General features: G+C 34.3%; 1 protein-coding gene across 8 annotated transcripts in view; it reads left to right on the top strand.

Annotated features, from left to right (window-relative positions):
• The window catches only part of Trdn (triadin), a 260,113-nt gene extending 245,531 nt beyond the window's left edge, over nucleotides 1-14,582 (top strand). For all 8 annotated transcript variants that reach the window (XM_058586269.1, XM_058586273.1, XM_058586270.1 and 5 more), the window contains 3 exons: nucleotides 7,535-7,576; nucleotides 9,437-9,472; nucleotides 12,170-14,582. In XM_058586269.1, coding sequence (XP_058442252.1) covers nucleotides 7,535-7,576; nucleotides 9,437-9,472; nucleotides 12,170-12,297 — 206 coding nt within the window. In that variant the 3' untranslated portion in view covers nucleotides 12,298-14,582. The remainder of the gene's footprint in view (nucleotides 1-7,534; nucleotides 7,577-9,436; nucleotides 9,473-12,169) is intronic.
• Nucleotides 14,583-14,897: the final 315 nt, after the last annotated feature.

Below are 14,897 nucleotides of genomic sequence, written 5' to 3'. Positions count from 1 at the left end.
AGGAAGTGACCAAGTACCCTAGAAAACGTCTCCCAGATATTTTGCCCACTTGTAGTCAAACTATCTTTTGTCACATCCCTTGTAGTCAAACTATCTTCTGCCTCTTTGGGTACTTCTCCATTTTCTTTATTTAATTGTAAATTATTTGTAAGTAGCATCCTTTTTTTCTTTTTGGTTCCTTCAGGGATTGTAACAAAATGGTTTGCAAATCGAAATGGAATAGTTTAGTTGAAATAATGAGACTCCAGAAGTTAAGGAAAATTATCTTTGTGTCTTCCTCCAGTGCTTTTTAAAATGTGTTGCTTCAGGGCAATTCTCTTTTGAATCCTCTATGTCTCGAAATTGTCTTGTAAAATGGTGATTTTCTATGAATTTCCTATGTGTATTGTGTCACTTAGGTGAAAACAAATATGTAAAGTACCTGGCATAGTAAAAGAGCTCATCATAGTTCTTATTATGGCTGCTGAAATAGTGACTATTTCTTAAATCAACAAGTTAAAGGAAAATTGTCAATGTAATCTCTTCATAAAAATAGACTGAAATGTTTTAAAATTTGTTTAACATTCTACTTTTGGTGTTATAAATACATAGGTTACACCACAAAATATTTATGGTGAGTTACACCCTTTATGATTAAGAAATAGAGATTCCAACCACCTGTAAGAAGCACTGTGAATATGTTGGTGTGAAGAACAATTTGATAAATACTTATCTAGAAAATAAAAATGGAGCCATGATTGCCTGTTAAGAATGATAAATTTGTAATATCTAGTGTAACTTTTGCAAATTCATATAATTAAGCTCATGCAATTAAAATTTTGTTAATGGACACCATATCTATCATTAATACTTATACTAGACTAAATGGTTTCTCATTCTTGGAATTACTCATTCATATTGTCATTTGAGTATACGTCCCCCTCAATACACACACACACACACACACAGAGTAAACAGTCCCATTATATTTTTACTCTGTAAAGCATCTCATGATCCTCATAGAGCCAAGACTGCCCTTGACTTTGGGGGAATAAAGATATAACCTAAACCTTCCCAAAGACTCTACCTGCTTTAAAGCTTAAACACTTGACTTCAGATGAAGCTTGGAAATAAGTACAAACTTTTAGGCAGAGGATAGAGAGAATTTCTGTTTCAGCTTATTACACTTCACCACAGAATAGCATTTTTCTTAAGTATTGAAACAGACACATATTCAATAAGGCAGATTGTGGAACTGGAGAAAGGAGAAATTCTCTCAGTTAATGAAAAGATACAAGTGCTCATAGGAAAAAAAAAATTAAACAAGCAAAATCCAGGCCTCTCTATCATGATTAATTTATTTCACTTACTAATAGTTATTTAAACACTCTGTATCTGAAGCTCCAATTTGGAGTAAAAAAGAGCTGTTCAAATTCCTGTACTTGACAGTAGTGTAATTAATGCATTAGAATGGTAGCCACACAGAGAAGACATTCCATCTGTTTGTGACTCTTATTGTGGAGCATCTGCTTTAAATGCTAGATTCACTGATTTCTGTGGTTCCTTTGGGATTAAGTTTGTGTGTGAAGAATGGAGTCTATAAATTTTCTTCATTGTTTGGAAAACGATTACCTAAATTACTTCTAGTGGTTAGGCAAAAAAACAAAACAAAACAAACAAACAAAAAAACCAAAAAACAGACATACTTACCTCTTCATTGACATCATTTTAAAAGATGACTAAGTCACTTCGCATGCGCCCTTAAGGACAACAGAGTGTTAGAAGTGAGAGGGACCCACTTAGCATCTTCTGTTATTCATAAAGGATGGCAGAACCTCTCCTTCTTAATGTCTCTCTACATGAATGCATGGCTCATGTGTACCTTGACTTTGTTAGAGCCTGCCAGAGATATGTGTAAGCAATATAATGCACAAATTTTGGAATCAGAGACAAACTGCACAATCTTGAGAATTCACTAGAATGCTATACTTGACAGTTCTGGAGCCATAGGTACCCTCTTTGGCCTTCAATGGTCTCTCCTGTGAAATGACCATAGTAATAATCTTCCTCAAAGATTTTCTAAGGAGGTAAAAATGTGTCAGTTTTCATCAAATGCTTAGAAGAGTGGCGGGAGTACTATTTTAGAAATAAATATAAATCCTTGTTCAGGTATCGCCCACATCCTGCACAGGCGCTGGATTCAAGGTTACTCCATGGGAATTGGGTGAGCAAGAAAAGACCACACAAACACTGAAATACCTTTTTGTGGGGGTCAGGGACAACTCTGTGACCTCAGATGTCTGCTCCCACACTGGAGGGCAAGAAGAGTAAGGGAGACAAGAGAAAAGAGAGTGAATGCACCCCGAATAGCTGTATTTATTAGGGGAAAAACATTCAATAGAATACTCCACCCAAATAAGGCAAGGGATTTTGTTACAAGAAACAGGGGGCTGCTGTAGCCTAGTCCCACTGGGTGATGCCCAGTCCCAGAGATGCACTTCCTAGCTGGGGGAAGGAAAGACCCACTTGCTTCCCACTAAGTGAGATGCCAGTTCAACATCTTCATTACTCAAGGCTGAGGAGTCATGCTCAGCTCAAGCTCTGGGTGGCCGCAACGTTAAGGGGGCCATGCTCTATGTGGATTTCAGTTCGTGTTCTAGCTTGACTCTTGTTAGTTCTGGGACCTTGGGCAACTGAGCCCCTCTGTGCTCCATTTGTACAAGAGATTCAGTACAAAGCTCTTGCCTCATGAGGTTGTTATCAGGAGTGTATGACTAACATATGAAATATCTAGTAGGACTCAACAACCAGTGTTAAGAAGTATTCACTTGTGTTGCCACCATTAGGATTGAAGATCTCATAACCCACCCAGTTTGCCTGTTAACACCATTTATAAACTTTTCCACACATCCTGCATTCCTCTTTAAAAATTTTAAAATTAATTAATTAATTTTAATCAGGTATATATGGCAGCAGAATGCATTTTGATTCATTGTACATAATTGCAGCACAACTTTACATTTCTATGGTCATACATACACTATGTACAACCATATATGCAGTCATATATGTACCTAGGGTAATGATGTCCATCTCATTCCAACATTTTTTTCTGCCCCCATGCACCCTCCCTACCCTCCCTTTTCTTTGCCCAATCAAAGTTTCTCCATTTTTCCTATGCTCCCTAGCCCCCCTGCTCATATGGATCAGCATCCACTTATCAGAGAGAACATTCGGCCTTTGTTTTTTGGGGATTGGCTTACTTCTCTTACCATGATATTCTCCACCTCCATCCATTTACCTGAAAATGCCATAATTTTATTCTCTTTTAATGCTGAATAATATTTCATTGTGTATACATACAAATTTCTTTATCCATTCATCCTTTGTGGGGCATCTAGGTTGCTTTCACAGTTTACTATTGTGAATTGAGCTGCTGAACATTGATGTGGCTGCATTACTATAGTGTGTGAATTTTAAGTCCTTTGGGTATAGACTGAGGAGTGGGATAGCTGGCTTAAATGGTGCTTCCATTCCAAGTTTTCTAAAGAATCTCCATACTGCTTTTCAGATTGGTTGCACCAATTTGCAGTCCCACCAGCAATGTATGAGTGTGCATTTTTCCCCACATCCTTGCCAACATTTATTGTTGGCTGTATTCTTGATAACTGCCATTCTGACTGGCGTGAAATGCAAACTTAGTTTTGATTTTCATTTCTCCAATTACTAGATTGTTCAACATTTTTTCATATATTTGTTGATTGAATACATATCTTCTTCTGAAAAATGTCTGTTCAGCTCCTTAGCCCATTTATTGATTGGGTTGTTTGTTCTTGTAGTGTTAAGTTTTGTGAATTCTTTTTATATGCTGGAGATTAGTGCTCTATCTGGCATGTGTGTAGCAAAAATTTGTTTCCAAAATATAGGGTTTCTGTTCACCTCATTGATTATTTCCTTTGCTGAGAGGAAGCTTTTTAATTTGAGTCCATTCTATTTATTAATTCTTGATTTTGTTTCTTGTGCTTTAGGAGTCTTGTTAAGGAAGTCAGGGCCTAATCTGACATGATGAAAATTTCGTCTATGTTTGCATTGCTGGCCCAACACACCAACTCAGTCCATAGAAACCTGAGCTTTTCTTAATCCTCAGGAGACCTGTACCTCCTTGGGGTTGCCTTGTGACGGGGGATATATTACTATCTTCCTCAACTCAAACAGCATATTGTAATATCCCTCACTTATCTAATATTTCATACTCACTTGCATTTAATAATTTTATTCTTCTTGGAAAGCTTTATTTATATTCAGTGCCTTTGTTGATACCTAGTTGCAGAAATACTGTTTCTATGTTGACTATAAAAACAGTTTAAGCTTCCCCCCCTCTGAATCCATTCTCTAATGTTCTAGTCTCATTTAAAAAAAAAATACATCTAAAATATTTTTTGTCTCCCGAACAACCTTCACCGGCTAAGAAATTCCACAGAGACTACTCAGCCTGGCATATAGGACCTTTCTCATTATAATCTTAACACCCTTTCCAGAACACATCCCATGCTTCCTGAATATCTTCAGTCCTTTGCTATCTCTAGTCTCTCCATATTGCTGTCTTCTCTTTAAACTCATCACCTCCTTTGTTAGAGTATTTTAAAGTGCATTTCAAATTTGACTTTATTCAGACATCATTTTCTTGATTGTCCCTCACCAAAAACACATTGATCTTTAATTCCATGGGCATATCTTGATACTTCTTGGTGTTATGCTTATACCTCTTCAGAGCCAAATACTTGTTTTATCATAATCACTCCTCAATCAACGTGCAACATGTAAGCGTAATTGGACTACAAGTGCTTTATATGGTGTTTTCAATTATGAGTAGTGACCATTGCAGTGACTTCTCCTAGTTGAGTAAATTTTTTGCTGCTGCTTTGTTGCTTACACAGGGACTACATCTACAAAGCAATTAGCCCAGGCTTGCAATTTAGCTTCTTGTGCTTATTACCTTCTTTCCAACTAGCCTGCAGAATTCACACATGACTCAGTTCTTCCCCTAAAGCCAGCTGACTCCTTGTCAGAATACAGAATTCTAAGGACCCAGATTTTTATTTTGTTCATATTTATTTCTCTAAGGAGAGCAAGTGGATCCAGAGAATAACTGTATTGGTTTTAGGTGTGCTATAATTTACAAAAATAAAATCTATACTCCTGTGGATAAGCTTTACTTTTGTACAGATCTTCCATAGAAACAAGCAGATTTTTACTAAATGAAATTAAGATTCTTTTTAATTTAGGTATTCATATATTATTTTAAAATATAGATACTATATTATTTTGAAACATCACATAACCATTATAGCTGTTGACTGAACAGGGTAAGGCCATAGTTTTTTCATCTAGTATTTAATTGAATTAAATCTGTATTTAAACATTCTTTAAATTGATCAAATCAAAACTTTAGTAATCTATTGTAAAAAAAATTCTAGCAATTTTGTTATTTTGCATAATCATATTTCTTTCCATAAAAGTCATATTTCCTTCCTGTTAGAGAAAATTTGCATAATGACCTATTTTATCTTTTTTCTACTTATTAGTGAACAGCTGGTATGCCAAACCTAAATTAATAATACAAAGCTAACACACTTTCACATAATTATACGTACCAAAATTTGTGATGAAAATTAAAAGATTACTCAATTATATTGTGTTAGAATTATCTCCGTCTTAAAATTGCTTCCACATTATTCCAATGGGTGTCTGTCTATAAGTTCAATGCAGAAAAGACCAAGTGATTTTCATAATAAAACTTGAGTCATCACTTATGTATTTGAGCTTTCATTCAAATTTGATTCCTTTTTTCCTTCAGTTTTCTATAGGTATAATTGCAAGAAAAAAAATACATATCTTTAAGGTGTACAATATGGATGTTTTGATGTGCATATGCCTATGACATGATTATGAAAATCAAAGTCATAAACTTATCTATCAGTACATGTAGTTACTATTTGTGTGTGTCTTAGAATATTTCAAGTATAAAATACAGGTGTATGTTTGAACATATACCCATAAAAATGATTGCTGGATTATATGGTAGCTGTATTTTTATTTTTTTCAGAAATCCTCATGCTGCTTCGCATAATGACTCCAGCAAATTATATTCCCGTCACAAAAGAGCTCACTTTTGTCCAAATCCTTGCCAACACTTGTTATTATTTGCCTTTTGATAATTATGTTCCTTCAGGGGTAATATAATATCATGGTTTTGATTTCGTTTTTATAATAGAGATATTGAATACATTTTTTGCACCTGTTTACCCATTTTTCTGTTATTGCTGGAAATTTTTAATTATTTTTATCTATTAATGTATGTGGTTTCCTTATATATTCTGGATTTAGTCTCAAATGAGATGCATAGTTAAGCAGATACTTTTTTCCCATTCTATAGGTTGCCTTTCTAGTTTGTTGATTGATCCTTTTGGTGTTCCTTTTCTGGAGGGTGGGAGGAAAAAGAGGATTGAACTCAGGGGCACTTTACCTCTGAGCCACATCCCCAGAACTATTTATTTATTTATTTATTTATTTATTTATTTATTTATTTATTTATATGAGACAAGGTCTTGTTAAGTTACTCAGGGCCTTGGTAAATTGCTGAGGCTGGCATTGAACTTGAGATTCTCCTGCCTCAGCCTCCTTAGCCATTGGGATTATAGATGTGCAACACTGTGCCCAGTGCTGTTCAGAAGCTTTTTAATTTGACATAACCCCACTTGTTTATATTTGCCTTTGTTTCATGCACTGCTCTTGTTATCTCCATAAAATCATTTCTAAGATCACCTTTAAGGATCTTTCTCCTGGTTTTCTCCTAGGAATTTTATGGTATTGAATCTTCAATTCTAGTATTTAATTTCTTTCAAGTTGATGTTTGTGTATGTTATTAGATAATGGTCCAATCTCATTATTTTGGTGTGATATCAAGTTTTTCTGACACCATTTATTGAAGAAACCCTACTTTCCGTATTGTGTATTCTTGGAATGGTTGCTGAAGATTAGTTGAACAATGCCTATGCATGCATTCACTTAAGGGCTTTGTAAAATTGTCAAAAGAGCTAATATGCTCTAATCAATCTGCTAATAAGTTATGAAATGATATGGGTGGTTATGTTTTTTCTCTTGATCTAGCCTGTGTATATGAATCCATTTGATTCAAATTTCCTAAAATTCAGGTTTAGGACTTTTAAAGGGACTTTTAAAAGTCAGAGGAGGAGACACAGGTTGATGATGGCTTGGAGAGGAGGTGTTTATGCAGATCCTTCACCTGACTGACTTTTGCCAACCTGTGAACGTGGTGGGGCACAGCAGCACTTCCCTCCTAACTCCACCTGGAGAAGTGCTTTCTTGTCAGAAAGCTCTTGTGGGAACACCTGATGCTGAGTTTATAGATTAGGAGATCTTGTGAATCTTTAAAACCTTTAAATACAATATTTCCTCTTTGGGAAAACAAAAATAAAATAAAATAAAATAAAATAAAATAAAATAATTCATGTGTCCTTGCCCTAAATTGTAGGAGAAGATTTTGAAGATGTACCGGCTCCAAAGACAGTTAAAGGTGAGTTTGTTATGGTTAGTTCATTTGCACATTTTCTCTCAAGGCTGAGATGTTTTGTCTGTATTGTTTTATTTAAATATTCTTGATTTCTAGGCAACAGTTACATGGTAGAAAAATGTTTAATAAAAAGATTTTAAATATTATTTAGGAAATATGTCTTCTTGCAAATTGAAGGAACTTCTTTACAACTGAGTATCAGATGTATTTATTGACTAATCTAGGAGACCATTCCTTCACAGTTTTCCTTTCATAAAGGAGTACAAAATGACTATTTCATCAAGTATGACTTTTTACTAAGAAAATTTGAGATGTCATCTCTACTATAGTACTATTATAAAGGATGGAAGGGAAGGAGGAGATAAAAAATAAAGATGAAGAAGGAAAGGAAAGGATAGGAAAGGAAGGCAGGATTCAAACCCTCTAAACCAGAGGACAGGCACACAGAAAAACTGGCCATTTCCAGACGAAAATTCTTACTCAGATCTTTCTAGAACAAAATGTCTCCATCTGAGAAGTGAGGGTTTGAGCAAACTTGATGAGTTTTTATTGTTTTCTGAAGGTTTCCTCACTTGCTAGTTTGGACTTGACATAAAATGAGTACTTTCTATTTTACTTCCAACATTTTCTGTGGACAACGAGAGTTTGCTTAGGTGCTCTTCTGCCTATCAAAGTATAAGTGCTGTAGCAATGCCCAGACTTAACTATGTGGAAAGTTCTGTGTTGAGAAATGCACAAGGAAATAAATTGGTACCTAAGTGTTAAGAAATGAAAGCTGAGATTTTTCACTTGTTTTAAGACACTTTTCTGAGGAATTCATGAACTCTTGTTGATGGAAATGTAAATTAATACAGTACTGCCCTATGTTATGGGGATTGCTTTAAAAACTAATAATAGAACTACCATATGTTCTAACAATCCAACTGCTTGAATATATCCAAAGGGCATTAAATCATTATACCAAAATATTACTTGCACTCCCTTATCTATTGCTGCACTATTAATAATAGCTGAGGTAGGGAATAAATCTAGATGCCAATTAGCAGATGAATTAATAAAGAAAATATGGTACGTAAACACAATGGAATATTTCTTAACCATGAAGAGGAGTGAAATCCTGTCATTTGCAGCAATGTGAATTGAATTGGAAGTTATGATGTTGAGTGATATTAACTAGACACAGGAAAACCAAATGTTCTCACTCATCGATAGAAACTAAATATTCACTCTTATACAAGAACAGAGTGGAATTGTAGTCACTAGAGACTGGGACGTATAGGAGTGTGGGAGGGGGGATATAAGAAGTTATATAAGGGGATTAAGCACCTTTAGCAAAGAAGAATTAGTTTTGATTTTCTATAACACAGTAGGGTAAATATTGGTTAAAATAACGTAGGATATATTTCAAAATGACTGAAAGAATAAGAAATTCCCAACAAATAAAAATGATTAACATTTGAAAAGATGGAAGTTTTTAGAGCCAGATCCCACCCTTACTATAATATAAGTCTGAGCATCAAAGACCTCTTCACAAGAAACAAATTATTGTCATCCAGTCCTTGTCCCTAAATGTCCTACACATTGGGGCCAATTTTCTATTTAAGAAATTGACCTAGCCTGCTGCTTCCTCTTCCATTGGTTGTCCTCCCAGCTCTGGCTCTTGCCCATTAAATGTTACAAGGAAAGTCTGAATATAACCTGAATAAAATCCTAGAGTGTACTATAAAGCGGAAAAGTAGCTCCTGTTTCTTTCATATTGTGCTCTTGTGTAGACATTCTCAGGATATTTATTCTCATAATTATTCTCATAAACAATATCTGTAAATGTATTAATATTTACTTTCACATTTTTGTATCTTCTAGAAACTGAAGATGTATCTTCCCCAAAGAAGCAAAAAAGTGAGTTTATAATTAGGTGTCAATGATAAAGTCATTCTGCATGAAAGATGCTATGTATAAATTTAAGTTTTAGACCCTTTCAAAATGAACAGTATTAGAAGAAAAAGAATTTTAGCACAGATATTAAGGATAACATTAAAGTAGGTCATTTATATTTCAAAGTGAGGTTTGTCATTTTTTGTGTCAGGCAAGAGGCACATAGTTGGGAGAATTACGAATAATGATCAAAGTGGCATTTATATCCAGCCATTCTACACTGTTCTGATCCTGAGTACTCTGGCTGAATCCTGCTAAATGTGTGTTACTGTCTGCTGTATAATAGATCACTTGAAGTGATATGCTGAACTTTTTTTATATCAAGTAGAAGAAATGTAGAAATAGGTTTTAACAATTCAATTGCTGGGAAATTCACTTCTAAGACTCAAGGTTCTTATTGATTTTTCTTTTTAAGATATATGGCAGGATCTTAACATTCAGTTTTGGGGATTCTTGATTTTAGAATGCTATCAACATTCATATGCAGTTGCAAAATTCAGTGTTCAGTTCCTGGGATTCTTATTATCCCAGTACCTCCAAATTAGACATTTTTGTTCTGAAAGTAAAGTGGTGTAAGTTTTGAATCTACATATGTATTAAATAAAATCACCACCGGCAGACTAGATGAAGCAATTTTTGAAATGGATATAACTAAAGTTTGATTCACATTATGCTTTAAAAGTAAAGAAATAGACATTATCTGAGAAAATGATGTCATTGAGTTCTGTATTGCCTCTTATATGTATTTCTGGAGGAAATTACTAAAATATGTTTTATAACAGTAAATGTTTCTTAGTCTGCATTAATAGTTTATTCACCGAAAAACTATTGCGTGTTTACTATGTTCCAAATATTGCTTTAATTGCTGAGACTACTGCAACAGATAAGAAAGATATCAATTATAATAATAAATATAGAAAAATAGTCTTATGATACTTTTGGGTATTATTAAAAATTCCACAAGAAAAGGAAATATATATCAGTCTGCATGTTTCCAATGTATACAGCAAACACTTTTCCAATTGATAAGTAGTGATAAGTTGCAGCTATGTAACACAGACACTTGAAATATCTTATTTCATTAATGAATATTAAAACATAATTCAACAGGAGTAGGGGGATTATGCCAATGCCAATTTTCTGGTTGGGATATTATAATACAGTTTTGCAATATACTGCCTTTTGTAGAAACTAGGCAAGCAAATAGTATGTCTCGGTATTATTTTTTGCTTATGCATCTAATATTTTCCAAAAATAAAAATTTTAATTAAAAATAAATAAAATATTTTTAGTAAATAGCTATCAAATATTCTAAGATCACTTGGGGGAACTTATTACATAAAAGATAATACTTCCTATTTTCTTCTCACTATGAAGTTTTTCTATATAGCTTGGTATTCATGAGCCTTTTATATAAACTCTAAATTTGCAACCATAATGATATTTTCATTATTAGCTTTTTCCATGTCCATTAAGTAAATAGGTCAGGAAAGTGCCTACATTTATCTGAAGTGGATAAATGTCGCCATCCCTCTCTGGCCTGTCCAACCCCCCAAATCTCATAACCTCCACACCTGGGGAAGATGAGAGATGTGTTATTTCCTCTGTTTGAGGCTAGAATAAAACAGAAAATAATCCTAGATCAGATGCTGTGGACAGAATAAAAACTAAACATAAATTTTCTCCAAACTAATTTCATTCCTGAAAACCAAGTGACTGAGGTCACTGCTTCACTGATGGAGTCAGAATAATCCTTGCTGCTTCTCTCAGCTTCCTTCTACCCATGCTTGGCTTTTCCAGTTTCATAAGCCCAAGTTTCATATAGATTTGTCTACCTCTCCTAAGTCTCACATGATCACTAACTTTTTTTTTTTTCTTTTACTGGCCCTCTGTAAAAAGTCTGCAAAAAAAGTGGTTGTTTAGAAGAATGCAAATGGATAGGATGCAAAACAGTGGAGCAAGCATCAGTAGGTGCTCACGATAGTAGGGAGAGAATTAGCTCTCCATCTTTTAACAAAGCTGTTCCTGGGAATTGAGGCTGAGTGCAGAGCTCACACTGAATCCACTGCACTATTCACCCCTGCTCGTCTTTAATTTTCCTGTGTTGCTTTCTCCTCAGAGTTGTTACCTGGGAGCAGTTCCTAAAAGAATAATAAGCTGCCTCAGGAGAGCTCTCTAAAATGAAAACTAATGAAAAATTTCAGGACTCTAAGAACCATTCTCTCTGTGATATAATGCACACACGCACACACACACGGTATTTAGAATATTGATAAGATCATGTTTTGAAACTTGTTCCTAGGTAACTGTCCCTAGATGGCTATGCACATCAATGTACACCAAGTATTTTGATGTTCTTGTGCAAGCCATTTATATTATGAGTTCCTAAGGCCTTACCAGGAAGGATTTTTAAGTATCTCACCTATGCTGATGCATTTAATTTCCACTTTTATGTAAGGTTTTTGTTGTCTTGATTTTATAAATGAAGTATCCAAGACACGGAGAGGTTCCATTAGAGGTTTACTTGCCAGTAGCTGTGTGGGTGATCCAACTGTGGAACCTGAGACTGTACCTACAGTGCCGTACGACCTCAGTGCTCTAGCTTTATTCCTGCTCATAAATTACGCTTGTTTTAACAGACCACCATGCTTTCTTCCTTAGGTCCCATCAGTTTCTTCCAGTGTGTTTACTTGGATGGGTACAATGGCTATGGATTTCAGTTTCCTGTCACTCCTGCACAACACCCTGGAGAGAACCCTGGCAAGCCAAATTCTCCAGGACAAAAGTAACAGGGACAGTAGAAACACATACATGACCCTTATAAGTGCTTTAAAATTATGAAAATGGGATCTTCTATTTTGTTCACAGTGACACAGGCAATGGAAATCATGCAATCCATTTTTTTTTGGTTTTTTTTAATAACATTTTACTCTTCTGCCTGGTGTAGAGACAGGGTAGTCAAAGGGATTGAATAATAAGCAAACATGTTGAAGGGTCTGGTGATCAAGAATATGTTATTAGTGTTTGTTGCTTTGGAGTAGGAGATGCTTATATTTTTCTATTTCCACTCACTGGAAGGTTGCACACAAATTAATTTAAAGTTTAAACTTCATATTGGTCTTTTAAATGTGATTGATGCAATTACAAAATGAAAATCCTGATTTCAGTTTGATTTTCATTTTTCAAATAGTAATACAGACTGCATTCTAAATTTAAAGGGTACAACAGCTTATTTTAAAGTGACTCTTCTGTGTCATGTGGATATCTAAGCTCAATTTACTTAATAAGATGATGCTGAATAGTTTCATTCTGTTTAAGCTGTTTCTATTTTAGTGGTGTCAGTGCTCTAGAATGGATAACACTTGCACCAAAGAGTTCCTTGTGATATTCTTAGAGCTCAAAATGTCTCTGAACTTTAGACATGAAAAGATTAAAAAACAAATGCTTGGTGAATCTTATCTCTAAGATTAATCATGAACTACAATTAAGACATTCACTCCAGTAGATGTAAACCTCCAATTAGGCAGGTCTGCTGAGTTATTTGCTTGAAATATAAATAAATGTAATGGGGATTTTCAGATTTCTCCACACTGTTTCTTCATGAAATTGTCACCTGGATGAAACTTTAGATCAATGATTAAATGTGGGTGACAGATGCAAAATTATTTAATTTCACTTAAATACATTATCTTGGTGAAATTTTCTTTTCTTTTTCAAAATGAAAAAATATGAGTGCCATCAAAGTTTAAGGGAGACATTTTAACCATGGTTGTCTTCATGAGATATCTTACTTGCTTTCAGGTAATGGGTGATCTTTGCTCATGACATGGATGATGATTTTTAACTTTCTTGACATTGTATCACTGGAGATGACTGTTATGGTTTTGTCATCTTCCTAATGATACACGTACTCAGGTTCTTACAACATTTTTCTATCAGCTCTGAAAGTCATGTCTCTGCAATCTAATATCATGTTTACAATTGCAAATGAACTTACGACAAAGTAACTCATTAATAATTTGAGTTATTCTTTCTGGTGTTATAATGATTTTGCAAGGTCTAAGCTAGCCAGAACCTATATAGTCACGTGATTTATTTTCAAGGACTACGACCAACTAAGGTTGTTGAGACTCAAGGTATGATCAGTTTTACAAAAATCCTTAGTAATACATTCATTATTAATAATGGATTTCCACGGACTTTTGTGGAAGAAGTTGGTCTTGGCCATGTAATGGGAGACCCAATATACACCACAAAAGCCAACATTACAATAAACCAGATTAAAAGCATCCTTTTTTTGTGGGGAGGGGGTGACCTGGAAGTGTGTAATTTCAGGTCTGACCAGATGGTACCATCTTTCAAAGCCCCTTCGTATACTGATGTTCATTTATAAGTAGGACAGTGGATAATGTTTATTGTTCAACTGTTCCTCTACCTGTTATAATTACTAGGAAAAGGAGTGGGAGAAAATATGATAGCCATCTTATGTCTTATAGCACAGAATGGTTTATCCATTGAATGGCTATCTTTCAATGACTATATATTGAGCAGTTACTCTTTCTATGCTATGTTAGGCACTGAACTTCATAGGAAAAATACAAGGATAAATTCTGTTCCTACTGCTATCCTGACATAGTATGTGACCTTAAAAACCACCAAATGGACTGTTTGTTTCTCTCTGTGTAAAATAGGGATATCAAGACACACAGCCTTATATCTCACATCACCTCATATCTTACAGAAGTACTATGAAGATTGATACAATATCTTGATATGGATATAATATTTAAGTAAATTTCTGAATTAATACTTTTGGATATTGAACTGTTTTTCTCTCTGAGAGGTTTTCTATATTACATTGTCATTTATTTCACTCTCATTGTGAAAACTGATAAATATTAAAATGTAGTGTACTTTGTTGAAATTAGAATTAAAATGAACAATTTAAATGTAGACAGCATAATAATTATAAAGGTTTATCTGATTTAAGTTATAATAATAGAACTTTAGATATGTCATCTAAACTGTCATCTGTAGGTTTCCATCAAATAAAAAATACTTTTGATCCTTTCAAGTTTGGTGTCTTACATTTTCAAAGAAAATTATAAATAATAAATTGGGTCTTTTTCTTTAATAGTTTCCTCATAGTTTATGACATATTGGTTTATTGATAGTTTTGTGTCATAAATGCTTAAATATGCAAACATTAATAATTGTTTAATTCATATTTGCCCAGGAGATATGAGCTACCCTTTCCTCTAGTTACTCCATACCCTCATCCTTTCTTAGTAGTGGAAAGTGTGTGAAAAATAAAAATTAATTACCAAAAGTTATAAACTTTTTTTTCAGTCTTTATAAAGTCTGAAAAATTACCATTCAAATGAGGTAA

The sequence above is a fragment of the Marmota monax genome, unplaced genomic scaffold (assembly GCF_021218885.2).
Source record: "Marmota monax isolate L192 unplaced genomic scaffold, Marmota_monax_Labrador192_F-V1.1 WCK01_AAM20220418_F8-fsc00140, whole genome shotgun sequence".
In the NCBI taxonomy this organism is placed as follows: domain Eukaryota; kingdom Metazoa; phylum Chordata; class Mammalia; order Rodentia; family Sciuridae; genus Marmota; species Marmota monax.
This window is presented reverse-complemented; position numbering and strand designations above follow the sequence as displayed.